This window comes from Chenopodium album, chromosome 15, assembly GCF_948465745.1.
Source record: "Chenopodium album chromosome 15, dcCheAlbu1.1, whole genome shotgun sequence".
Classification (NCBI taxonomy): domain Eukaryota; kingdom Viridiplantae; phylum Streptophyta; class Magnoliopsida; order Caryophyllales; family Amaranthaceae; genus Chenopodium; species Chenopodium album.
In genome coordinates this window covers 36,442,549-36,469,617 of record NC_137848.1, presented here as the reverse complement: position 1 = coordinate 36,469,617, position 27,069 = coordinate 36,442,549, and the positions used below count along the sequence as shown (strand labels likewise).

The 27,069-nt window shown below is 34.0% G+C and overlaps 1 protein-coding gene across 1 annotated transcript; it reads left to right on the top strand.

Annotated features, from left to right (window-relative positions):
* Positions 1-1,073: 1,073 nt before the first annotated feature.
* LOC145583114 (preprotein translocase subunit SCY2, chloroplastic-like) lies at positions 1,074-26,279 on the top strand. The gene is made up of 14 exons (XM_081640267.1): positions 1,074-1,270; positions 7,178-7,690; positions 8,220-8,308; positions 19,371-19,450; positions 19,560-19,649; positions 20,094-20,185; positions 21,003-21,086; positions 21,289-21,430; positions 21,893-22,009; positions 23,964-24,093; positions 24,583-24,706; positions 24,779-24,885; positions 25,417-25,534; positions 25,641-26,279. The coding sequence occupies exons 1-13, from the start codon at positions 1,246-1,248 to the stop codon at positions 25,504-25,506; spliced, it is 1,683 nt and encodes a 560-aa protein (XP_081496393.1). The 5' UTR covers positions 1,074-1,245; the 3' UTR covers positions 25,507-25,534; positions 25,641-26,279.
* The last annotated feature ends 790 nt before the right edge of the window (positions 26,280-27,069 follow it).

The window sequence follows — 27,069 nt, the reverse complement described above, 5'->3', positions numbered from 1 at the left end:
CTCAAAATGTACTTGAGATTACTATAATTCTCAATATTATTTCTGACAAATATCAAGAAAATATTAACTTTTGACACTATCAAAGTATAACACGTTAGCATTTAGCTCTAACAAAACAACATAATTTCATTAAGCTGCTCTTCAAATTAAATAGAGCCTTACGTCTAGAAAAGATAGACATGATTTTATTATAAAGAGCAAATACCAAAATGTTAATTAAATAAGGGATCAATTTTAGACAAAACCGATGAAATTCAATGAAAAGTCTGAACAAAATTGCTGAAAATTCGTAAGAAAATTGCAGAAGAAAAAAAAAATACATAATAACTTGCATGATTATATCAACCAACAAAATTTTACAAAATTAACATCGAAATTGAATAAAATAAACAAAATCAAACATGTTGCAACAATTTGAATACTAAAGAATATCAAAAATCAACCTAAAATAGGCAAAAAAAAAAATGTACTTAAAATTCGTCGAAATTAGTAGATTATTACTTACCTTTGCATTTCGTGACTAATTTTCGTAGCATTTCGTTGTTCTTTGCCAATGTCAGTTTGTATTTCACTTTAAATCAATTTTACGAAATCTAGGGTTTTATTTTTGTGAAATTTTTTCTAAAATTGTTTAATGCAACTTGGTTATATGCAAGTTTATGAACAACAATCTTGAAATTAAGCAGAAATATTGAAGAGAATCGTTGATTTCTGGTTGATTTGGAGCAATTTTAGTGTTTTGAAGAGAGAGAATACAGTAGGTTTAGGAGAGAGAAAATAGAGAGGTTGGGTTGGGTTTGAAGAGAGAGAAATTTAAAGGTGAAAGATTTTGATAATTACAAGAATGCCATTATTTGCTATCCATTAATATTAGTCATTCATCTCAATCTAATCCTACGGTTGAGATTGATTCTTATATAATTAGGGTTCTTATATAAAGAGGGGTTCTTACCAGATCCCTCCTATATATATATATATATATATATATATAATATATATATATATATATATATATATATATATATATATATATATATATATATATATTATTCATTATCAGTTAAGTAGAATGAAATTTTTTGCTCCAAATTCTAGGGTTTTGGTTTCATTATATTTTCCGATTAATTTCTCTATTTCTTTTTTTATTGTTTTCTACGATTGTAAAGTTTCATTGATATGTGATTATTTGCGACAGTATTAAGCAATTTCGGGCTAAGCAAATTTGTTGTGCATTCCTCTGTAACAATGGCGGTAGTGATTACAAGCCCTGGTTCGTTTTCTATCTCTATTCAACACCTAATTATGTTTTTTAAACTTCTGTGTTACATTATTAGAGTTCAATTTATATTGTTAGGATATCCGGGCATTGAATAATTAGCAAACATTATCTGGGTTGGGGCAGAGGGGTTTAGTTCAAAATTTCTGAATTGGTTTTTTTTCCTTTGCATTATATTAGTTTTTAACTTGGGGATTTGGAAGGCCTATATTGTAAATGATATGCTGGGGCCTAGCTAGTTATGAACCAGAAGTTAGGAACCATGGACATGTAGAATTATAGCTCATTTTTTATATGGTTATGGAAATCATTGTAATTCTGATTATTCTATATGTATATTGGGATACGTTGTGATAACTAATAGAGTAGTTGGTATCGCATCGCAGAACTAGAGATGTATCACAGTGGATATTGATAAAGGACGATCCATGCTAAATTGCTCCGAAACTTCAATCTGCTGTGTATAATTTTGTTCTAACACCAAGTGTAGATGTTAGTCAAATTTTTGCGTACTTTAATTTAGATGATTGAGGATAGAGAGTGTTGCATTTTAAAAAATTGAGGGAGTAACATATAGCTACTTATTTTTTTTCCCACTAATTAACTCAAAGTCAATTATGTAAGTTCCCTTAGCCGGCCTTGTCATATATGTGTTTTTAGAGTGTAGAGTTGTTAAACTTGTAATGAGCTGAGACAAAAAACTGTTAAACAATGTGTGTACATCAGACAATCTCTTGAATTTAGTGATCATCCATTATAATTTCTATTACAAGAGCCATTTATTGAAAATAATGTTGTGATTAATTATGCTGCTGCTAGTGTTGTTCTTTTGCATATAAGCTCCTTAGTTTCACATATTTTTTTTTTTTTTTGATTATAGTAGCCTTTACATGTCTCCCTACAGCTTATGTTTAGGGGGGTTATGTCTTGCTTTTATTTTGTTGTTCTTTCTCTTTGATTGTCTAAATAAGCTGGAAACTTATATGAGTTAAGAAAAGACTGGAATTGTAATGTATTTTTATGTGTGACGGAAAGTTTAGCGTAGCTTTACCACATTTTTGGGGTAAAGACGACCAAAATTTAAAGGCTTTTGTATATGTCTATTCGGCTCTACCTTGCTCTGATGAGGTTGTCTTAAGTTTGAATGGTTCCTACCTACCTATACAACTCGTAAGTTAAATTATAGCTCGTTTGAGTGGAAACTTTGGGAAATTATCAAATTAATACTATTTTAAGAATGGAATTCTATATAAAAAAATATTGGGTTTGACGAACTATCATTGAAGTGTTTTATTTTTCTATATGAACATGTTGTGTTATGATTTTTTGAAGTTAGTATTGAATGTAGTGTTGTGCACCCATGTAGTGTTTTTTACACATACATTGCATGATGAATTTTTTAGTTGATGTGGGTGATGATTTAGAGATCTTAATCGATAATTTACAATATACTTGCATGAAAATTGCTAAATATATAGCTTTACCCTTCAATTCTAGTCTTGGGAAATATATGGATTATGGAAGGTCTAGGAAATATTTTGGGGTCTTGTTTCATACTGAATAATACGATATGTACTGGGCACCACCTACATTAATTTACTTGATGCTATGTAAGAGGGCAGATAGTTTGGGCGATTGAATTATCATATATGAAATGAATCCCCTTTTTAGTAAAGACTAAAAAAGAACCAAAACTCCTGCCACAATAGGTAATTCTATTTTATTTCTTTGCTTGTTTCTTCCTCGTGCATTGGTACCTCCATTATGTTAGATTAGCAAGATAAACATGATCAGGTTTATGATCTCTTTCTTGCATATGTGTGTGTGTGTGTTTTTCCTATTAGTACAGGAAAGAGCGTAGTTCTCTACTCTAATTTGGTGAAAGATTGGGCATGTTGTATTTTCTAGAACTATTGATGGCAGCGTAGACATCCTTTTTATGAGGGTCTGAAAGCAGTACTATGTGTTGTATATATGAATTTTTGTGGGGGTTTTACGCTTGTAGGGTCCCTTGCCCCTCCCTTTATTATTTGCTCTCCCTAATTTCATTATCTTGGGATTGGTTCTTGTTGCTCTTTCCTTTTACTTTTATTGGCAAATGTAAAAGGATAATTCCTACTGCTGCTGCCTTGGTCTCCTTCTGCGCTGTAAGTCAGGGTGATTGGTGGTGGTTCATTGCATTTATCTCACCGGTTCTAAGGCTTGAAAAGAACTGGCTTGGTTGACTCCTTACCGAGCAACCTATCTATGTTCACCTATCAACCTACTAACGTAATGGAAGACAGAGTGACTGGAACGAAAGCCTTAATAAAAGAAAAGCAATCTTGAGAGGCAAAAACCCGTATGATAGGCTAGGAGTGCTAAAAACTCTTTGCTGCATATAAAGAAATTAGGGGGTTAATGTTAGGTTTAATGAAATCAATTCAGGGAAATATCATACTAATAAAGGATGTCATGTATATAATTAGCTTGAATCTGATGCACAAAACATGAATTAACTTTTGATGTGTGAATCTTCTAGCTGGTTCAAATTAGTCACAACTGTGGAACCACAATTTGAGTTTCTCTAATGATATGCACACGTATGATCGAATTGCAATGAGAGACTTAACTCTCTTTTACTCTGTTATGCTTTCTTGTACTACCTCTGTTTTCCTAAGTCTTACTTACTTTCCGTTTTCATCCGTTAGTTCTACTCACTTTTACTTTATTTTTTTATGACAACTTTTTATTCATTTTTTATCATCCATAACTCTACTTTGTGGACCCAATTTTGTTGAATAAATCTCTTACTCTCAATCTCTCTCTCCTCCTTAATACAAAAGTACCCACCTATATGATCCCCATTTTTAATTTTCCTTGTTTTGCGTCGCTACAGTTGCAAAATGGAGGTAGTACATAATATATTCTAATGTTAAAACCCCTCTGATAGGAAGGAGTCCCTTTATTTCATATTATTTGCAACTTTTGCCAAAAATGGATGCTACATATTATTTGCAACAAATGTTTTCTTTCCTTTTTAGGTTGTTATTTCTCTTTGTCTTTCTTCTCATCACATGCATCCATATATAAATTTTGCGTAGGAGTCCGTGTGGCTTTCCAAAGCTGCAAATAATATGTAATAGAGGTAGTAGACGAATTTCCCTGGCCGACTAGTTATGAAAATATCTTAACTTCTCTATATTGAAGGAAGGAAAATCTTGAGTAAAGTGTGTTGGCTTATTCTTTCCCATGCAAATAGCCGACTTCTCACACGCTCACTAAATTCTATGGCCATCTCTACTTATATGCCGAAGTTTTATAATGTAGCTTTGTCGCGACACTATGCCCATTAATCCCGAATAATGGTTCGATACGTACTATAGTGTTGTTTCAAGACATGCTTCCAATACTTAATGAAAGCATACCTTTGTAATTGAAAGACATTCCATGATGGTAATAATGAGGCTGAATGGCGAACTATAAGATTTGCAGGAATTTGATAGTGCATGATTATGGAATCAAATTGCATAGAATTTGTAGCATGATATATATATATAGAAGCATGCCTTACAATCAAGTGTTAGAAGATGAATAAATAGCTTATTGAAGTTTATTTTATTTTATTATTTTTGTATGTTTTCTATTTATTTGCTTGTTTGCTTTAAGAAAACCAGTTCTAAATGTACGTGAATACATGATACATGTTTCACATGTATGACAACTCATTTTTTCCTAACTTTGAAATGTTAAAAATTTTAAAAAGTATGAGAGTACAACAAAGTAAGGGCGTTTTAGGCATTGTTGGTGAATAAAAAACACTTTAAGATTTGGCTTATATAATAGAGACTAATGTATAAAAAAAATGAATGACAATCTTATGATTCTTATGATTGATTTTGCCTATTCTAGATTATCTATTTCAGAATAATGTTATAGAATTTTGTAAAATAGATAATTTTAATAGGAAAAATGGAAATTAAAAATCCAATCTTTGCACTTTCTTCTCTTAAAAAATCCAACCTTCATTTAATCCCACAAAAATCCAACCTTTATACTCCACCTTCACTAACAGATCCATTTGAGCTTTAATCGGTTAAAAAAGATTTATTTATTTATTTTTTTAATTCTCTCAATTTCCCTTCTCACTCCTCTTTCTCTCTCCTCTCTCCTCAAAAACAGAAACAGAAACAACACAGTAGCTAGTCTCGCCACCAATTCCGCCACCACACAACAACCCACCACAACAGCCAATTGCTGTCACCGTCATCAACCAGTCACCTACTTCCATCACAGCCGCTGGAGCCCTTGCTTGCCTCCAGCCTCCAAAACTCATCAACAACAACCAGCTTACACACACAAACAATTCTCCTCCGGCAGTTCCGCCGCGACCAGTACACACCTACGACAGCCGACACAACACGAATTCGCCCCTATTCCAACCTTGTTCGATTCACCACCAATTCACCATCCATTCACTGAAAATACACCCCTAGCCCCCGACCCACTCTAATCCTCCCGCCGTTCAGCGCCCCTCCTCCCGTCTCGTCAGCCCTTCCCCTTCCCCCTCCCCCTTGAACCACCACCCTCGTGAACTCACCATCCTTGTATTCAAATTGAAGCGTAATTCGAAGTTTAGGTTGGTGGTGATGGTGGTTGTTTGGTAATTATGGGTGGCGAATTGGTGATTACGAGTGGTGAATTGGTGATTGCGGGTGGCGAATTGGTGATGAGGTGAAGATGGGTGCTCAAGCTGGTTGTTTGGTTGTGCGTGCGGTTGTTTGGCGAGCAAGGAGCTGTAGTGTGTGTTGCTACAGTGCAAGAGGAGTGGTGTGGGTTTTCCGGTGGAGAGGGTAACGGGGTTGTTGGGTTCCGATGCTCGGTGGGTAGTGGGGATGGGGTGATAGGGTGGGGCTGGGTTTTCTGAATTTTTTTTTTTTTGTTTTAATTATTTTTATTTTTTAATATTTAAAAAAATAATTGACCTATTAATACTGACACGGGGCATAGAACTTACAAAGACTGATCATCAACAACTAATAGATCTGTTGGTGAAGGTGGGTTATAAAGGTTGGATATTTGTGGGATTAGATGAAGGTTGAATATTTTAGAGAAGAAAGTGCAAAGGTTGGATTTTTAATTTCCATTTTTCTATTTTAATATTCTTTGTACTTTAAATTAACATAAGGCAATATAACATTTGCAATATTGTTCCAAAAAAATATAAGCGTGTGGAATATGTGTAAAATACAAGCACATGATATTGAAATATGTCAAATGCCCAATTTGTGTATTGCAATTATAATTATTTTTTATCAGATTAATTAATATTAGTAATCAATATATAACCCCATTCCTTAAGACATGCATTCATATACAATCTGAAGGGTTTTGGATTCATATTAAAGTATACTTCCTCCGTTCTTTATAGTTGCAACACTTCTCTAAAATGGAAATGTCATAATAGTTGCAACACACTATAAAATGAAGGATTTTATGATAGAAATTGTACTATTATCTTTATAGAAAGCTCATGGCCCACTTGATTATACTCTTAACTTCCTCTTAAACCCATTTTAAGTGTGTTATATCATGTAAGGTCCACTTTTCTTAAATACCGTGATAAAGTGTGTGTTGCAACTAAGGAAGTAGATTATAGCATGTCTGCATGTAAATCTCCGTGTATCGTCATATATGCAATAGAGAAATGAAGTCAATAAAGTTTTTATTCCTCTTAACTATCGCCTAACTTGGTTGTTTAAAATAGGGAAGAAGGGCATTATTGTTAATCCATAATTTGGACAAACCCTTAGATTTTTTTTTTTTTTTTTTTATATTTATTTTTTATTTTTTATTATTATTTATATGATAAAGATAAAGATGTAGTATGCAACTGATCTCAATTCTATCTCCATTGTACAGGTGTATACGTTGTTCCTAGTCTTAAATTACGGCGAATTACCTCCCATACTACTAATCATGTTTGCTTACTACGTGTTCAAAGACATGTCCAAAGACTTGCTATCTCTCTGAGTGTTCCTTGTATCTCTAAACTGAATAGAAACTTGTTGTTGCGATCTTCTCGAAGGTTTCAGTATGTAGAGGCTATGTCTATACATCCTTTTTCACAAGAATTACCATTGTCAGAGTTTGACGATGCAGAATTTTCAACTCCATTGAATTATATCGATAATGACGGGGATGGTTTACCTCCCGAAAAGAAAACATTTAAGAATAGGTTTCTGAACTTTTTACGGTTTGGATCAGTCATCAATGAAGCAGCTGAATCGTTTTTCAAGAGTGAGATTCGGCGTAGGTTGTTTGTTACTGCTGCTTTGCTAGTTATTAGCCGTGTTGGATATTTTATCCCTGTGCCTGGTTTTGATAGACGACTGATACCTCAAGCCTACCTGAGCTTTGTTTCCGGAGCTGCTGGTATGTGAATTGGTTAACACTTTCTTTATATATTCTTTAAATTCTGATATGCTATAGCTTTCACCGAATAAGTTCTCGAAGTATCTGATAAAAGGTCTTAACTGCCATTTTAGTAACAATTTCTAATGTTTTAACTCTGTTTTTGTAACTGTAATTTGTTCTTTTTTGAAACTAAGAATGCCTATGACTCTAAGAGTCTTCATTGCAAAACACGGTGAATACATTGTTTACATTGTAGTTACGAAGTAGCAATTGAGATCTTTAGTAAGAAATTCTATGCTGTCTCTTAATTGATAGAATATGAAAGTTCTGATGTGGATCCGTACTCAGCAGTCAGCACTGCTGATTTTGAGATAAAATTTGGCTTTTGTTTCTCCTGACTTTACTCCAGGCTTTGCTTTTGAGAAGTATTGCTGGCAAATGACTATAGTATCGCTGTGGATGAATGAATTATAATTTCTCTAGGCTTGCAAAATCAGCAGTGCTGATCATAAAAGAATTTGTGGGGACTAACTGTGTTTTTTTCCAGATGACCTTGGTGATTACGGTCCAGAACTTAAGATGTCTCTTTTCCAGTTAGGAATTAGCCCGCAGATAGCAGCATCTATTCTTATGCAGGTTGGTTATCCTGAACTATGCATGAACACATGATTTTTCCTGGTTTGCAGTTCTTCTTACCAGTTTTCTGCTGCTTAATGTTTTAATATGCTGACATGGTAATATTACTGATATATGATGAAAGTTCATAATGACCGTAGAATACTAGGATTGTTGAAGTTGATTAAAACAGGGAACTTTCATCTTCTAGTTGGTGTAGATAAGGTGATAATTAGACAATGCAAACAAAAATTCTAAGTTCCATTTTTTGTTTTAGCAATAAAGAATATCAGTGAGCAGCTCTGGCTGAAATCCGTCACTTGATCAAAACTAGTATCTGTGAAAGCATATTAATGTATGATGATGCATTACATACCTTGCTAAATGCCGATCCTTATTTACTAACATACATTGTTAAGACAAATCCAACCTTTCTCAATAGATTTATCAAAAAAAGAGAAAGATTATCAATATTATCTGATCCTGATCCTCGCAGTTCAAGACATTCTAATGATATAGATATAGAAACTCTATCACCTCCATATACATGATGAGTTTGCCTATATATCAGGTGAGACATGCATGGTGTACTACAAAATTAGAACATCATATGCTTTTTGTGAATGTATTTGTGATTCTAGAAATGTAGTTTGGCAGTGAATGCAAGTTGGTGAAAGCTGAAAATTAAGCCATAATACCTTTTTATTCCCCTCTTTTTCCACTTGTGAAATTTATCATCTTATATAAACAATGGATTAAAGCTCTAGTCAAAGGCTGACCTTTACAGCAGTAATTAGCTTCATTTATTTTGCTGCTTGAATCAATATTGACATTTTCCTAGTCAATAGGCTGTTAAAAACTTTGGAATTAGTCATACTTGTCAGATGTCACTCCAACTCTACATTTCGCTGCAAGTGTCTATGGTTAGATTCTCAGACATTTGATATGACATTTAGACACTTTTCTTGGGCAAATACGCAATTTTTCCCAAAATGTCAGTATGTCAGTGCCTAACCTAATCTTGAGTGAGGTTTTCTTGGTCTCTACCGACCAACCTTTTTTGGCGGTATTCGACCAACCTTTACCTTTTTTGGCGATATTCGTTTGGTATTGTTTTTAATGTCGTTGGTGTACCACCAATAACCAAGAAAAGCCTAGTTGATATTCTTCTTTGATACCAACGAACTTCTAATTGGTATTTCTTTTGATAACAATAAACCTTTATATAATACTATATATATTAATATCAATTAATGTCCACTTGTTTCTCGATTAATGACTTTTAACAGTACAAGTTATCACAACTCTACTACTTATATATCGAAATAAACTATTTTAACAGTTTAACAGCCACCATGCTTTTTTAACTAGAGAGTTTTGACCAATACCATGAACTTAGTAGACATGGAACCTCCGCGATGCTATGAGCTTTCGGCTTTACCAAGGTAGCTAACCCTTCCTTAGATCAAACACATCACAGATTTATTTCGTTTCCTACCTTAAGACCGTAATCTCTAATCAAACAATTCTTAATGTGTTTATGATGGAACTTCTTAAACAGAAAGATAATCCATTTGATATATAAGGTTCAAGGGGATAATGTTTCCTTCTTGAACAAAACTTTTATTTAACTTGAAAAGATTACAACACTCATATATTACAACAAACAAATTGAAAGCTTAAACACATTTAAGTTGAACTAGAGTTTTCTGTACTTTAAAAGAGATGGAGAACCAATCTGTCTCATAAGGTGTGTATTTTTCTCTAGAGGGCTCTCTAAGCTTTCAGAGGAATTCTCTAGCTAACTCTTCCAACTCTGTCTTTACTTGTTGCTCTACCGTCCTTTACATAGCAAAGGATCCTTATCTTATACCGAAACTCGTGACTCAGCTAGTTCATAAGAACCATTACTTTTTACAAAGATATTTTACAAAAGATAAAATCGTGGCTACAGTAGCTTGCATGATTATTTTCTTGGGGTCAGGAATCCATTATCTCGTCCATCATCATCTCTTGTAGGCCACCTTCATTATCTTTGTTGTCTTCATATTGAACATACATAGGATTCTCTTCTTTTAAGGTCTATAACACATTTGGTTGCATATGATTCATCCCATGTCATGAAAGTTTCAAACACATACTCATGGCCTTGAAATGACATAATCTTCCCACTTTCAACAAATTCTAAATATTTGTAGATTGACTTAGTATTGTTTATGCCATCTACTAAATATTCTTTCATCTCGTTTGGTGGCACAATTGTTTTATTACGAACATGAAATATGACAGGAGGATTTTTAGTTCTCTTTATAAAATCATTGAGATATTGTGATATGTAGGAAAAATCCCAACGCTCTTGCTTCAGTAGCATTTTTTTTAACAAACATTATCAAATAAATGTGGTGAACTGACTTTTCCTTCTACAACTTCAATATTTGCACACTGCACCGTTGCTTCTAGTTGAAAATCTTCTTTTTTGTCATTACAATACTTTCGAACCTTATTGATTGCGTACTGTTGGAACTTTGTAAGCTTTGGAAAGAATGAGTCATAAGGAGTAGAGAATTCATAAAAGGCATGTACCATTCTATAATCCCAAGCTTTGATATGTAACCTAATTAATGGAGCATCCAGATTAAGAGGATATGGATTGATGCGTAATGTATCCCCATAGGTCTCGAACATCAAAGAATCGACTGGATCTTCTTACTACTACTCGTACATTCCTCTGGAATCATTATCTTTTATTTTATTAAGTATTATATTTTGTATTATATTTTAAATAACATGATTGTTACTTCAAACATCATAATGGCAACCCTTGATATAACCATCTTGTGATCGTTGTTTTGCTCAAATGATCAAGCCTTGCATTAAGGCCTAATTGGATGGTGAAACCCGCTCCATTGCTTTTTCCGTTTCATCAATGAGAGTTTTCCTCTAAAGTAACATAATTATTTTCATTATCAGAAGCAATCCCCTTTTTCAGAAATTAAGTTCATGATTTCGTTTAGCTTATTAGAGTCTTCTTCCTTATCGAATAAGGTTTGTAATTCTTCAAGTGTTTTCTGCTAAAGATGATGACTCATCTTTAGTTCCTTTGTTCTTTTCTTGGTTACTAATAGGTTTTTTTAGGGAGCGATACCGTAAACTTTTTGTTTTTATCTAAATTTTGAAAAGGATATTTATATTTATAAGGAACAATTTCTTCCTTATTAGGTGATACTTCTCTCATAGATTGATGTCTAACTTCGTTTATTAAAGCAAGTTGTACTTGTTTAACTTATTCTTTTAGTTCGCTAACTTTTTTACTATTATCGGTTGTAGTTATTGATATCTTATTTTCAATATTAATGCAATAAGCATGTATGTTATCAACTTGTGATCTTAATTCACCAATTTGATCTACTATATAATTAAGGATTGGGCCAAAATTACTAGTATTTTCACGAATATGCTAATAATGCTTAAAATCAGGTTTTTTACACTTAGTACAAGGCCTAGTATTCTCCAGTTTTACTTAGTTATATTTAGTTAACAACTTAGCTTAACTTTTATTCGCATGGCTTTGATACAAAATTACTAGTATTTTAACGAATATGATAATAATCTAGTCGATTCTCAAAAGATTTAAAACATAAGAATGATCTTAAAGTTGTAACTCAAGCATGATATAATCATTGGAAAAGATAAATGCGTTTATGCTAAATAAGAAATTAAGTTTCTAGGATTAGAGATTAAGACAGGACAAATTATATCGCGAAAACATATTCTGGAAAAGATTGAAAAATTCCCAGATAAAGTTGAAGATAGAAAACAACTAGAAAGATTTCTAGGATGTTTAACCTATGCTTCTGATTTCATAGAAAATCTTGCTCTGTTAAGGAAATCATTACAACAAAAACTAAAGAAAGAAATAACTTGGAATTGGAAGGAAAGTGATTCCAAAATTGTTCAAGATTTAAAAACTATGTGTAAAGATCTTCTTGTACTAACACTGTCTACTAGTGAAAATGATTTAGTTCTTGAAACAATTGCTAGTAATGAGCATTAGAGTGCTGTGTTAAAAATCAAAGAAGGAGAAAGACTTTACACATACAGTAGTTCAGCTGAAGTTAAATTATCATACAACGTAAAAGGAAATCCTTGCAGTCATTAGAGAGATCGAGAAATTTTTTATCTTCTTAGCCCCTAAACAATTCTTTATAAGAACAAATTGCAAAGGCATACTTAGTTTGGTTTAAAAGAATTTGTCCAATATGTAAGCGCAAGGGAGACTCCCGCGTTGGCAATCATGGCTTAATCAATTTTCATTTACCGTTGAACATGTTCAGGGACTAAAGAATTCTTTGGCAGAGAGATTTACTAGGGAATTCGCTAATGTTGTCCAAGAAGCTTAAGACAACGCAAAAACCTCCTACACACCAACTTTAAAAGATGGATGCAAAGAGGAAAACTCTCGTTGATGAAACGAAAAAAAGCAATGGAGCGGGTTTCACCCGCCACTTGGCCCTTAATGCAAGGCTTCATCATTTCAGCAAAACAACGATCACGAGATGGTTTAATCAAGGGTTGCCATCCAGCAGTCCAAAGGTATGTTTGAAGTATCAATTATGTTATTTCAACTCATCCCTAATATACAAAATATAATACTTAATACAATAAGAGATAATGATTTCAAAGCATACTACGAGCTAGTAGTAACAAGATCCAGTCGATTCTTTGATTTTTAAGACCTATGGGGAGAACGAGTAAAGTTTCCTAAAAACACTAAAGTTGCATCATTACGCATCAATCCATATCTTCTTAATCTGGATGCTCCATTCATTAGGATACATTACAAAGCTTGGGATTATGGAATGGTACATGCCTTTCATGAATTCTCTACTCCTAATGACTCATTCATTCCAAAGCTTACAAAGTTCCAACAGTACGCATTCAATAAGGTTCGAAAGTATTGTGATGACAAAAAAAGAAGATTTTCAGCTACAAGCAATATTGAAGTTGTAGAAGAAAAAGTCAGCCCATCACATTATTTGATAATGTTTAGGAAGATGGGATTTACTTGTTAAGATCCCTTACTAGTTCGTCAAAAGACTTGTTAAAAATCCTACTGAAGCAAGAGAGTTGGGATTTTTCTACATATCACAATATCTCAATGATTTTATAAAGAGAACCAAAAATCCTCCTGTTATATTTCATGTTGGTATTACAATAATTGTGGCACCAAACGAGATGAAAGAATATTTAGTAGATGGCATAAACAATACTAAGTCAATCTACAAATATTTAGAAGATGTTGAAAGTGGGAAGTTTCTGTCATTTCAAGGCCATGAGTTTCTGTTTGAAGTTTTCATGACATGGGATGAATCATACGCAGCCAAATGTGTTATATACCTTGGCATAGAAGAAGAGAATCCTATGTATGTTCATTATGAAGACAACAAAGATAGTGAAGGTGGCCTATAAGAGATGATGATGGACGACATAATGGATTTCTGACCCCACGAAAATAATCATGTGAGCTACTGTAGCCACGTTTTTGTCTTTTGTAAAATATCTTTGTAAAAAGCAGTGGTTTTTATAAACTTGCTTAGTCATGAGTGTTGGTGGAAGATAAGGATCCTTTGCTATATAAAGGATGGTATAGCAAAAAGTGAAGGCAGAGTTGGAAGAGTTAGCTAGAGAATTCCTGTGAAAGCATTACAGAGTTCTCTAGGGAAAAATACTCACCTTAAGAGACAGATTGGTTCTCCATCTCTTTTGAACCGGAGAAACTCTAGTTCAGCTTATGTTTGTTTAAGCTTTCAATTTGTTTGTTGTAATATATGAGTGTTGTAATCTTTTGAAATTAAATAAAAGTTTTGTTCAAGAAGGGGACGTTATCTCCTTGAACCTTATCTCTAGGGAAATTAAATGGGTTATCTTTCTATTTAAGAAGTTCCATCATAAACACAGTAATAATTGTTTAATTAGAGATTACGGTTTTAGGTAGGAAACGAAATAGATTTGTGTTGTCCTTGATTTAAGGAAGACAGGGCTGGGGTTAGCTACCTTGGTAAAGCCGGAAGCCCGGAACGCCGGAGGCATAGAATAAAAACTCGGCCGTTAAGTCACGATGCGGCCGAGACATAACGGATTTGGAGCCTACTATTACGAGATTTACCGTTTTGTAACGGAGTTTTAAAAAACTCCGCATTTTCAGTCGATACGGCCGCTATAGAGTTGAAACGCCCAAAAAAACCTTGAATCCGTGAGTGGTGGTCGGATTTTTGTGGCAAACTCCATTGTTTCCTGCGTGTAGCAACCGCACGTGATAGAGAAATAGAGAGAGAAGAAGAAAGTGAAATCTGAGGGCTTGAGGCTGATAAGAACGATGCAATTTTTAAGCGAGACAGTTGTTATTAATTAAAAGGAGGTGCACAGCTGTGTGGATGCTCTCCACTTTAGTTTTATTTAATATATTTAATATATTTTACTTTTTGACCACACATCCTCTCCTTTTTACTTTTATTTTTTTCTTGAGAGTTGTTACTCCACTATTTAATTACTATGAACTCCGCACTATACTACTATACTACTTTTATTTAATCTAAGTATATTGAATAAGCAAAAATCTATTTAAAAATTCAAATAAATTATCTAAAAATATTTTTTCTTTGATAACTCTAAAATAAAAATTCTACCGCGATGACCGCAACACGGTCCGCGATCAACACATCATTTTCGATACCGTGACACCGCGATCGTTTCCGCGATCGTGACCGATACCGCATTTTTATTCTATGGCCGAAGGTTTCATTGTCGACTAAGTTCAGGTATTGGTCAAAACTCTATAGTTAAAGAATTATTATTGCGAAGCATGGTGGGTCTGTTAAAATAGTTTATTTCGATATATAAGTAGTAGAGTTGTGATAACTAGTACCGTTAAAAGTCATTAATTGAGAAACAAGTGGACATTAATCGATATTAATATATATAGTACTATATAAAGGTTCGTTGGTATCAAAAGAAATACCAGTTAGAAGTTCGTTGGTATCAAAGAAGAATACCAACGACATTAAAATTAATACCAAACGAATATTGCCAAAAAGGTTGGTCGAATATCGCTAAGAAAGGTTGGTGGGTAGAGATCAAGTGGACTCTACTAAGTAGAGACCAAGAAAACCTCGTCACTCTGTTGAATGAATAGTCTGTATGTTTGACCGTGACCCATCTTCGACCTCCTCCACCATTTATGAAACTCCAAAAGCTTGAAGCCATGAAATCGCAAAAGCATATAAAGGATAGTATGAATTTATGAAATTTAACGGCCGTCAAATGCTTATAACGGTTCCAGAACGTCGTTCCACCCTTATGGAATGGGAGATGTACTGCGTTAGGTGCGATTTTTGACTCGCCGTTATAAAACGGGGTTTTTCGATTCGGTCTCTCCGAAACTCGTTACAAAGCCCGTTCCCTAATGGAATGGCCGAGTTTTGTTTCCATGGACATAACTAAAACAATTAGGGAGAGGAAGATGGATTAGGAAAATAAAGTGGAGGGTAATTTAGGAGAGAGAGAGACGGATTAGGAAAATAAAGTGGAGGGTAATTTAGGAGAGAGAGTCAACTGAGATGGGGGATTTTTAGGGACAAAACTAAAATAATCAGGGAGAGAAAGACACCTTAAAATATACTATTATCACCTTAAAGAGATTAGAGAGCCCCTCCCCCCCTAAAATATAAAATGAAGCTCCAATATATTTTAATATAACCTTTTATTTTCTATTCTTAAATAACTACCTACATAAATCATAAAAATACACTATTATCTTGATACAAGAGCTAGATATATTTCTTTAGACATTTGGATTTTATCGACTTGGCTCCTTTTCTCCATTTTGGTTTTCTAACCTCTTTGTTTAACTTCCATTCCTATCCCACCATCTCTAGCCGAAAGACAAATTGGTCATTGGTAAACTATCCCTAATCAAACAAAATCTAACTAATTTATAAAATAATGAAAGTAATATGCGAGGGTCATTCTTCCATAAATTAATAAATTTATATCGAATAATAACATAAGATGAAGGCAAGTTGGAGCAGTCATTTATGAGTTAGGAAGTGAATGGAAAAGAGTAAACTAAGCTAACAAATATGACAAAGACAAGGTAAACAGGATTAAAGAAAGGGGCTAAGCATAGCCAATTCGTAAATTGGCCCATGAAGGAGTAGAATAAAGGGTAAAGGTGGATAAGCAATTAATTGAGATGATTGGCTTTAAAATAGCCATAGAAACATAACTACTTGATTCACATAATTAGGACACTCTCATGCCCTCAAATATACTTCCTCCGTTTTTTTTTTTTTAATTGACACGTATTCCTTTTTAGGAAGTTTGTTTTTAGTTGACACGTTTCCTTTTTAAGTTTTGTATTGTAAGATGACAATTATACCCTCCTTTCTCTTACCCCCAATGCTGATAATAGACCCTTCTCTTTCCTCTCTCCTTCGTACCCATCTCTTTCCTCTGTCCCAAATGAAATAAACAGTCCCCCTCCCCCTCTCCTCCATACTCGCTCTTTCTCCTCTATACTTCTTTCATCAATTCATTACTCCCTATGTTTTTTATCTCTTCAGAATTATCAAACAGCAACTATGTAAGAAATTTACTACGTTTAAAACATCATCGCCCTCAATCATTAGCAAATTTATGGAAAAAATAACTCACTACAAATTCATCTCGATTTCCACGGCTCCACCTTTGCCACTCATTATATGAAGCCACTAGTCTTGAATTTAAAGAAGCCAAAAATCATTCATAAAAAAAGTTCCAATTTTTATACAGTTATTAACAATTGAAATATTATGGAAATATTTGAGGAAAAAGAAAACCAAAGGACTTGCTTGAATAAAAGTGGTAGCCATTGTTGAGTCTTGAGTTTCTGTATAATCTTTTTTTTTTCTCTCTCCTCTGTAAATGGGGTTTCATTTTAACAATTAAAATCAATGTTTTATTGATGTTAAAACTGTGAAGTTTATAGATTAATTTAATTGATTGAGATTTTTTTAATTATTTTGAATAGTTAATCAATACGAATCCTGGGAATTTAGTGCAGTGAGTGTTCTTGTAAAAGAAGAAGAGAGATAAAGAAACTCCAATAATTAATGAAGATGATGACGACATTAGGTGTAGGAGTACGAAAAAACGGTGGGGTCATGATAATGTGAGGTAGTAAAGTGGAGGGGAATTTAGTATTTTACATATGTCTTACTTCCTTCCTTGATATACGCGCCAAAATGAAACGCGTCAACTTATAAAGAACGGAGGAAGTATAAAGAAGTAATTAGCTCAATGTCAATCCATAAATCCACACTTAACTCCTTACTCATGAGAAATCAAGCAAGTCAATAAATGACGTCAACCTTGGTCTCCTATCTAAAATGACTAGGTAATTAATAATTTAATGTAACAAGCACTCAAGAGATCAACAAAAATGCAAGCAAATAGTACTTATGCCATTAATCAATTGATTAGCCTAATTAAACCCCAAATTTGAACTCTAACACCCAAATTAATCATGGTTGGGTTTTTTTTTCCCAAACCCTAACCTAAGCAGGGTGAATCACCCCATCTCTCAGAGTGGTGATTGTGGGGCACTTGAATTCCCCACATGGTGTGAAGTCTCTGGAAAAGGAGATGAAACTCAGAGCAAAAACGACCTTTTGTTTCAGTGCTGAAATAGCGTGATGATGATGGGATGATGCTGCTGCCTTTGCATTGTTGACATTGCTATTGTAGTGCAGAACAAGGTGTTGCTGTCATTTTTTGATTGTAGGTGGTGGCAAGATCCGGAATAGGGGCTGCTTTGGTGTGGTTGGAGGTAAAAAGTTATTGTAGTTGCTGATGGTAAGTGGTGTTGGCGATGAAAAATTTAAGAATAACAATAATTAAATAAAATGATAAAAATCAAAAGTTAAGAAATGCGCCAGTTGACCAGTTCCCATAAGCACTCATTCCAAAATAAATGGCCTATTTCCAATTTAGAAATCTTTCACCATTATTTATTATCTATCTATTCCCTAATGGTCCCTCACCTACATATTCTATTATTTCTCTCTCTCTCACTTTAACTTTATCAGAATGTTTAATTGATAAATATATCCACTTTGCATATTTTTTTTAATAATTTAAACAATTTGCCCATCTCAATGGGGCTTTTATTTTGTAATGGAGGGAGTAAATCAATCTAGCCAAAAAATAAACAAATAAAAATTACATATTATATTACTGAAAATAAGCTACTAATGCACAAAACCTATTTCATATGTTCCTTTAACATTGCAAGTTTTACCTCTTCTAATGTTTTACAAATATTTGCAACATATCCATTTTAGGAAATCAAACATCCCTTTTCACACTGCTAATACTCAATAAAATACTCAATAATACCATTACTTATTAATACGTGTTGCTTTTAGTTAGTACTTGCAACCACGTGGACAAATTTGTAAATTTGCATGTCTTTGTTTCTTTTTATCTTATGTTGCAATATTAAAGAATGGAGGAAGTACTAATTATGATAAATTAGCCGTGAAATGTATAAAGATGAAAAGGAGGTAAGTAGAGGTAACTCATTCTAATTACTACTCTATGGGTGTTTTACTTGCTCATGATTGGTTAGAGGGCTGCTACATTTTGTGTCTGACGAGTTTCACCCACTGATATTTTTCTTTTTAGCAGCTAAACACTTTTTGAGTTGTTGGATATTCTATTGGTGGAGCAGTTGTTTATGATGTAAATGTGAACTTCTTCCACTTATGTTTTTGTTTCAGTCCTGATTAATTTTTGATCATCTGTCCTGGACCTTTTTGTATATTCTTTCATTCTTATACATGCTCATTATGATGTGAATTTTGACCTGTTGGTCTACTTCCTGGACTCATTATTTTTGCTTCAAAAGGAATGATCGAGTGGTTCATTAGCTCTTGCTCTTATCAATTTTTTTTTTCTTCTGTGGCTGCAATTCTTAATCCTGTTAGTTTTCCATCTATTTTTGTTTCATATTCATAGTGATGTGAGGCGTGCGTACTCTATGCAGATACTTTGTTATGTTGTTCCTGCCTTGGTTAAGCTGCGCAAAGAAGGCTTAGATGGCCATGAGAAGATCAAGGGTTATATGTGTGTGTGCACAGTTAGTCCTTAATATGACTTTGGTTGGTATTTTATTGTTAAGATATAGTGATAATTAACTGCTAAAGCTTTTGTGATTATCCTAATTAAATGACAGATGGTGGACCTCTCTTGGCTTTGCCATATTGGAAGCTGTGATAGTTGCCTGTCATTCACTTCAGTATTCCATCTATGCTGCCAGTCATAGGTACTCAATATTGATCCTTACACTTCCATTTAAAATTAATTTCTAGATATTGGTCATTAGCATTTATTGAATTGTTAAACTTATTTGAATAATAAAAGTCGTAAGATTATACACAATGGTACCTTGTATGTTAAAATTGAATATTGTATTGCGCTAGTACTTGAATGTCCCTTTTTCTAAATAATTTGTTGGAAAAAAAAAAAACTTCATTTGCACAGGAACATTTACTCTTTTTTGGGTATCGTTGCCCTTTTGCATTTTAGTTTAGTCTAAAAAAAGGCTAGTTTTTATTTGATCCCCTTAACCCTTCTAAGGCTGAAGTTTGTACGTAAGCTGGTTGGTGAGGCATAACTGAGAATTACACGAGTTTTTGTTAATATGTTTATGGTGTATAACAATTAGTGTCACATTAAAATGGCTTATTCTTATTCATAATCTTTCCAGGGTTAAGCATGTGATGATAACATCTCTCTTGCTGGTCTGCGGTGCTATGACAATGACATGGATTTGTGATAAGATTTCAGAAGCTGGTTTTGGTATGCTTTTAGTCAATTATTCTTCAATTTAAAATTTATTTGATTTTGACCTATTCATTTAGAATTTTTTTGCACAACTTTGATGTATATCTACCATCTTTGAATTCCTAATTTCCATGTCCTAACCTTTAAGAAAAGCAAGTTTGAGAATGAGTAGTAGCTGTAGTTACAATCGATGATTCTTTATTAGCAGTTGTCTTCTAGAATTCTTTATCAAAGTTGAGAATGAGTGTAAATTTTTTGCAGCAATTGTGCTCATCTGTGGTGGACCCTGGTGGTTATTTAAGAAGGGGCTTAAATAATAAAGCATTGACACTTACAAGACTTAGGAATCCTAAAAGCTATAGAAAATAAACTAATTTATCGTCTGAACCCTTGGCCTAATAAAAAAATCCAAGGCTTTAGAATTCAGGCCATACACATAATTTAACTAATTAAGATGATTAATGGCCCACCAAGGCCAACATGTAAACCCATACTTTAAGAGCTTGGAAAAACTGTGTCTCTCTAAAAAGCAATAGAAATTGTTATAAAGCCCATTTATAGTCTTCAATTTAAGTCACAAATGTTACAAAACTTGACTTGCCAAGAGGCTGATCCAAAGTGCTAGGTGATCAAATGAATTTTGATGGGCTCATAAGAAGGCACATTATTTTAATTATGCTCAGTCAGGGACGTCCTCTAGAAGTTTACTATTTAGTAATGCTTTGACCATTTGGTTCCCATCAATTGAAATTTTATGATAAGCAATTAGTGATCGAGTTGATTCAAGATTTACCCAAACAGTTATTCAGTTTCGACTTATGACTATATTCAGGTCAAGGATCTTCTCTGGTTATCTGTGTTGGAATATTGACCAGCTACACAAGTACACTATACAAGATGCTGTCTCAGTTTTCAGGTATGAAAAATTATAGAAAATTTTATACTCTGATGCAAAAGTCTACTCTCTCTTGACATAATTTGCTTGATTTCACACTGTTCTTGAAGAAGGATTATGCTGCCTAATCAACTAATTATATTAATGCTACGAATTTGGCAATGTAGGCATAATATGAAGTGTATGTGGTGAAACTGAAGCTCTTTTCTTTGCTGTTTTGCAGGAAGCGCTTTAAATTGGTCGCCTTATGCACTTGCTTTACTAGGTATATTTACGGCTGTGACCATGTGGGCAGTTGTTGTGACTCAAGGCTGTAGGAAAGTCAAGCTGCAGTACTATGGTTTCAAGCTTGCTTCCACAGCCAGGTAACTTCTGTTTCTGTTATAGGGAGTTGATTTGGTGGTCTCCAATAGATTGTAAGACAAATACCATATACAATCAGCTTATTTCCAAGTGAAAAGGGAGAAAAGAAAAAGTAGAAGAAAAAAAGGCAATAACTGCATTTGCCCCCTTGATAAAATAAAGTTCAAGCAAATATGCGGACTTAATATTGTAGACCGAGATTTCATTGCTCCTCAGATTATATCCTTTACGAAATCATCATAGCTGTATTACTTTTATTTACTGTAATAGTCATTTTAGGAAAAACGGATTTGAGCATATTTTGACGAAATAAGGATGTAATTTGACATAAAGTTAGTAGTTTCTCTGTAGAGGAATGTTCAAATATAGGTAAAGTGTTAAACAAAAATGAATGGTGTCTAACTGTCTATACTATATGCCTGTTTTTATTTGAAGCTTTACAATTAATCTTATTTCTTGCACAGAGATGCATCTCCTGTTACCGAGGTGGAGCCATACATTCCGTTCAATATAAATCCATCTGGAATGCAGCCTGTTCTCACCACATCATATCTCTTGGCATTTCCTAGTATACTTGCAAGGTCATAATCTCTGCCCTGTTTTTATATATCTAGTTCATTGTGATGTGTATGTTAACGTATGTATGTATCTGACTTGAAAGAAGGGCTCCCTAAGTTTTCGTTGAAAAATAAAAATACACACATATCAATGTGAGTCGTATGTTCATCCACATAGAGTATCCACATGTTTTGGTCTTGTAAATTACAACAATGGCTTCGTGTAAGGCACCAGCTTTACCATTTCTTGGTACGCAAAAACCTAGATATCGATGTCCTGGCACTAGAGCTAATCAAATTTGGTCAGGTCCGATCTATTCTAGCCTTCTAGGCTTCAAGCAATGATTATGGCCAGAACATTTGTCCCAATCCAATAATCAGGCTGTTTTTTAAGGTTATGGCCTGTTCATAGCTTGCCCAGTTACACTGCCTCAATTCATGATCGGCTCTATCCATCACTTTCCCAAAACCAGTACTTTGTTGATAACTATATAAATTATCAGTTAGAATTACATCTAGCATTTACTTATGTTCACAACCATCCATGCTTGCTTTACAGAATTTTATTAAAGATAATAAAAACCACCCTTAAGTGTAGTTTTTATTCCATTAACCTTCCTTGGCATCTTTGTATTCACATGATGCATAATCTATTAGAAAAGACGCACAATCTAAATTTGCTTTTCCAGTTCCAAAGATATGCATTCATTTATATATATGTACTTTCTCCGTTCTTTTTTAGTTGACACTTTTTTATCATGTTTGCCAACACACTTCACGGCCGTTTGGTTCGCACGGGGTAAACGGAATGGAATGAACAAAGGGATTCAAAGCTACCCCACCTCCCTATGGAAATCCCCCGGAGCCCGTCGCACCTCCCCCACCCCTTCCCTCCCCGGAAAACCTTCCCCTAATCCCTTTCACCTTTCCTTTTCTTCTTAACCCGCCATTGCCGTCAATTTCAAAGCTCATAAACCCTAATTATACATCATCTCAAATCCCAAAAAACTCCCATTAAGAAATCCAACAAATTTTCGTTTTTCTTCGATTAGAACTTCGTGGAATCGAAACACAAAAACCCTCCGCTTGTTTTTCTTCAATTCGAACTTTGCTCGTTGGTGGGGGGATGATTTTCTGGGGAGGGGAGGGATGGAGGAGGTGCGACGACCTCCGGCGAGGGGTTGGGGAGGAACGGATAGGGGCAACGAGTTTCGACGAGGGGTGGGGGAAGGTTTTCGAGGGAGGTGCGAGCTTACTGGGGGTCGACGAGTGGCCGAGGAGGGGCGGCGATGGTCGTGGAAGGGGCGGCGAGGTGGCTGGGTGGTGGTTGTGCGGTGGGGGTAGGGTAGAAGGGTGGTGGCTGTTGTGGGCATGGTGGTGTAACGGTGGCTGAGGAAAGGGAATGGAAAAGTCTTGGGGGGGGGGGGGGGGTGGGGAATCAATGTAAAGTGATTTTGGGTGAGCTCAAAAATAAAAATGGGTAAAGGGAATGATTAAAAGTGACAAACAAACAACAACAAAAGGAATGAGGCCAGTTCATTCCCTTTCCCTTTGATTATTAACCCTCACCAAACGTCCCCTTATTAATGATTAATATCTCTTATTAGCGATAAAGTAAAAATAATCAAAAGTTGATATTAGTAAAATATACATTGAGAAGATTCAAATAAGATCCCACATGACTGCTTTATTATCCCTATGAATCACAAAAGCTAATCAAAGCAAAATTTGTGATAGTGTCAAAAGTCAAAATGTATTGATTAAAAAGGAACAGTGGAAGCTTTAGTTTAAAAAATGCACACCTCTTTATTAGCACCCTACTTACTTGACCCTCTCTCTCTCTCTCTCTCTCTCTCTATATATATATATATATATATATAAATATATATATAGTGCCTTACTGGCTCCTTTTTTTCATCAGTTCTTGTAAGATCTATTGCGTACAGATTAGTTCTTTAACATTAAGTGTTATTTGCAGTCTGATCGGCTCACGATTCTGGGAACATGTGAAAGAGATATTGAACCCTGAAACATCAATTGGTGCAGCACCCTGGGTTTATTACACAATTTATGCGTTCTTTGTTTTTGTTTTCAATATATTTGATATTGTAAGTTTACCAACTTATTTTTAATTTCTGGACTTGTGATCTTGTGCTTTCTCGCTACTCATGTTCCAAAATTTCTATCAAACATGTTCCTGTTATTGCGTTAGGCCGTTTCCATTTGATCTAAATTTTAATAATTTGCACAAATTTTAAGAATTTATTTGAGTGGATGGGTAGGTGTACGAAAAAGATGGTTAAAGTGAGATAGAATGTTAAAAAAGTGGGTGAGTGTAAGAAAAGATGAACTGATGAATACTTGGGGTAAGAGAGGGGTAATGTAGTGAAAGAGGTTTGCCAAAAATAGAATAAATTGGAAGTGTAAAGAACCATTAGAAACAAACCAAAATGAATTGTTAAGGTATTATGTAGGATGGAAGGACTTGCTTGTGCAGTTTGTCATTTCCTACATATTACTAATTGCTGGGTGTGAGAAAGAGTGTGCATATGTTTAATAAGCTGCATCTGTAAACATTTTTACTGAAAATCCTCTAGGCAAACATGCCAAAGGAAATTGCTGAGTACTTGAACAAGATTGGTGCTAGAATTCCAAACATAAAACCAGGAAAGGCAACTATTGAATATTTGACCAAGATTCAAGCATCAACACGTTTTTGGGGTAAGTTATCAGTGTTCTTGTTTAGTAATCCTCTCTTTTCGCATGTATCATCTCATATTTTGAATTTTATAGGAGGCATGTTGTTGAGTATCTTAGCCACTGGCTCAAGTATCCTTGATCATCATTTGCGACGCATCAATGAGAGTTATGCTATTGGATTCACATCAGTTCTTATCATTGTAAGTTTGATACATATCATTTTCTTTTACTTCTGATGGATGTGCTTGTTGTGAGATTAGGATTTACAAATGCATTAATGTTCTAAGACTCCTAACAGCATCATGATGTCTATGTTGCTTGTTGAACACCTGTGAATCATGCAGAACAAAATCACACAATTGGCCTATATTGATTTATAGGACTAAAATGTGAAAATCACACAATTTTACAGGATGATGAAAACTATCATTTTCCAAGAAATATAGCATTCGAAATTTCCTGTTGTGCCTCTCTCTCTCTCTCTCGTGTTAATTTTTTGGATTGGCTAATGTTCTTCTGTCAGCTAAATTCTAACTGACTTACTTTAGTACATCTTCTACTTTGTAGCCATTTTGTTTGGAAATTCCATATTCTGTATAATTTTTTTTTTTTTTTTTTTTTTGAATAGTATAATCTGTATTAATTAGTAGTGTACTTCGCAATTTTTCATACATCATTACATTTTTGGATATTTCCACAAGTTTTAATTTGTAGCTACTATTGTGTTGTAGGTGGGTTCTATTATCGACTTGAGAAGGTCCTACCAGGCCTACAACGTGATGCCAACTTTGAGTAAAGTTCTAAGGCGGTATGGCTTGTGATCATGTGTATACTATATACATATTTCAGGTATCCACTTAATATTTTTTTTTTTTTTTTTTTTTTTTTTTTTTTTTTTTTTTTTAAATTCATACCCTTCATTAGCATGTGGCTTATGCTCTTTTTTGTGTAATAGTGTTACAGCATAATATACATCAACTAGCAGAGCAGCTAATTAGGATAAATCAATCTATCTGGATTCACCTCAAATGGACCAGAATTGTGAGCTCACCTAAGACTAAAACTACAAGATGAGCAACCACTGCCAAGCTGAAGTTTAAACGAATCAGAAGCTACTATGGATGCAAGTTTGTCTTTAAATTAGCCAGCTTGTAATTCCATGTTGCTCCAGGTAGTTGAATTTGCTGTAGTGGTTTGCGGAGGCAAAGTGTTGATTCTTCTGTTCCATTCAACTACGAAATTTTAGTACAAGTGATTCAGCCATACTATTGCCTCAAGCATCCAGCATGTAAACTGAATTGTGCAGAGGATGCTATCAGCTACATGACATCCTCTTATGCAATAGCCCTTTTTGTCAGCTTGTAAATCTCCGCTACATTAGAGTTTCATTGTAGAGTCGTAATAGCTTCTGTTATTTACATATTTGAAAACCTAAGCCAGGAGCTTGGTAGCAACGACATTTGTATGAAGTATGTAATGATTGGTATTGTAACCCTTTATTTAACTTCATACGGATCATACCCATTGTTGTATCTCCTCTCTAGTTAAAAGTTGGAAATCAAGCTAACCCTTTTATTTATTTATATTATATTTTATATGTGGTTTTTTCAAGAGGGAAAAAGAATAGTGCCTTAATTAATCGAAGGACACTTTGTCCAAAATTGAATACTTACAATTTGTAACACAATCTAATTTCACATTGGATCTTTACTACCCTTTCCCACACACACATTTACACTAATTATTATTGTTTAATTCTTTTGATAATACGATATGAATTAATTCTTTATTGTGCACTCTCCCACAAACATCATATATCTCTTTTTAACTCCATTTGTACAATAATTTATTCGTTTACATATGTTACCCACAATTCATTTTATAACTATGTAAACATAAGTATCACGAGTATTAAAAAATAGATGAATTATAATTTTAGAAACATACATTTTATTCCTTTGTTAATCTTTCAAATGTAATCAAACAGCATGTCCATGTGAATTTTTTTAGAATTTTCACCAAACCACAACTATAGGATTGAAAACGTTAACATGTTTAATAATTTTATTTTATTGACACATGCTTATTAAGAATCTAACAACCAACGACTATATGCCCAAAAAAAATGATCTCTTTCAATTACAAAATAAAAGATAGGAAGAAAATTAATCAATAATATAAATCAATGATTGAGTACTAATACATGACGAATTATCGTAATATACGGACTAGTGGCTGATATTGAAAGCTCCACTACAAATATTTCAATCATTTGGTTCATGCATCTTTACATAAGCTGATATAAATGATTTGTTTATTTCCTTATTTTTTATAAGTTGGGTCACCAATTTTGTCTCCTTTTCTAACAACCTGATTAAAGGAAG

Bases quoted from the DNA above. Each gene is read 5' to 3' on its own strand.
- LOC145583114 (XM_081640267.1), top strand. From the start codon at position 1,246: ATGGCGGTAGTGATTACAAGCCCTG. The intron at 1,271-7,177 runs GTTCGTTTTCTA...TCCATTGTACAG, and splicing joins GGTAGTGATTACAAGCCCTG to GTGTATACGTTGTTCCTAGT. The intron at 24,707-24,778 runs GTAAGTTATCAG...TGAATTTTATAG, and splicing joins AGCATCAACACGTTTTTGGG to GAGGCATGTTGTTGAGTATC.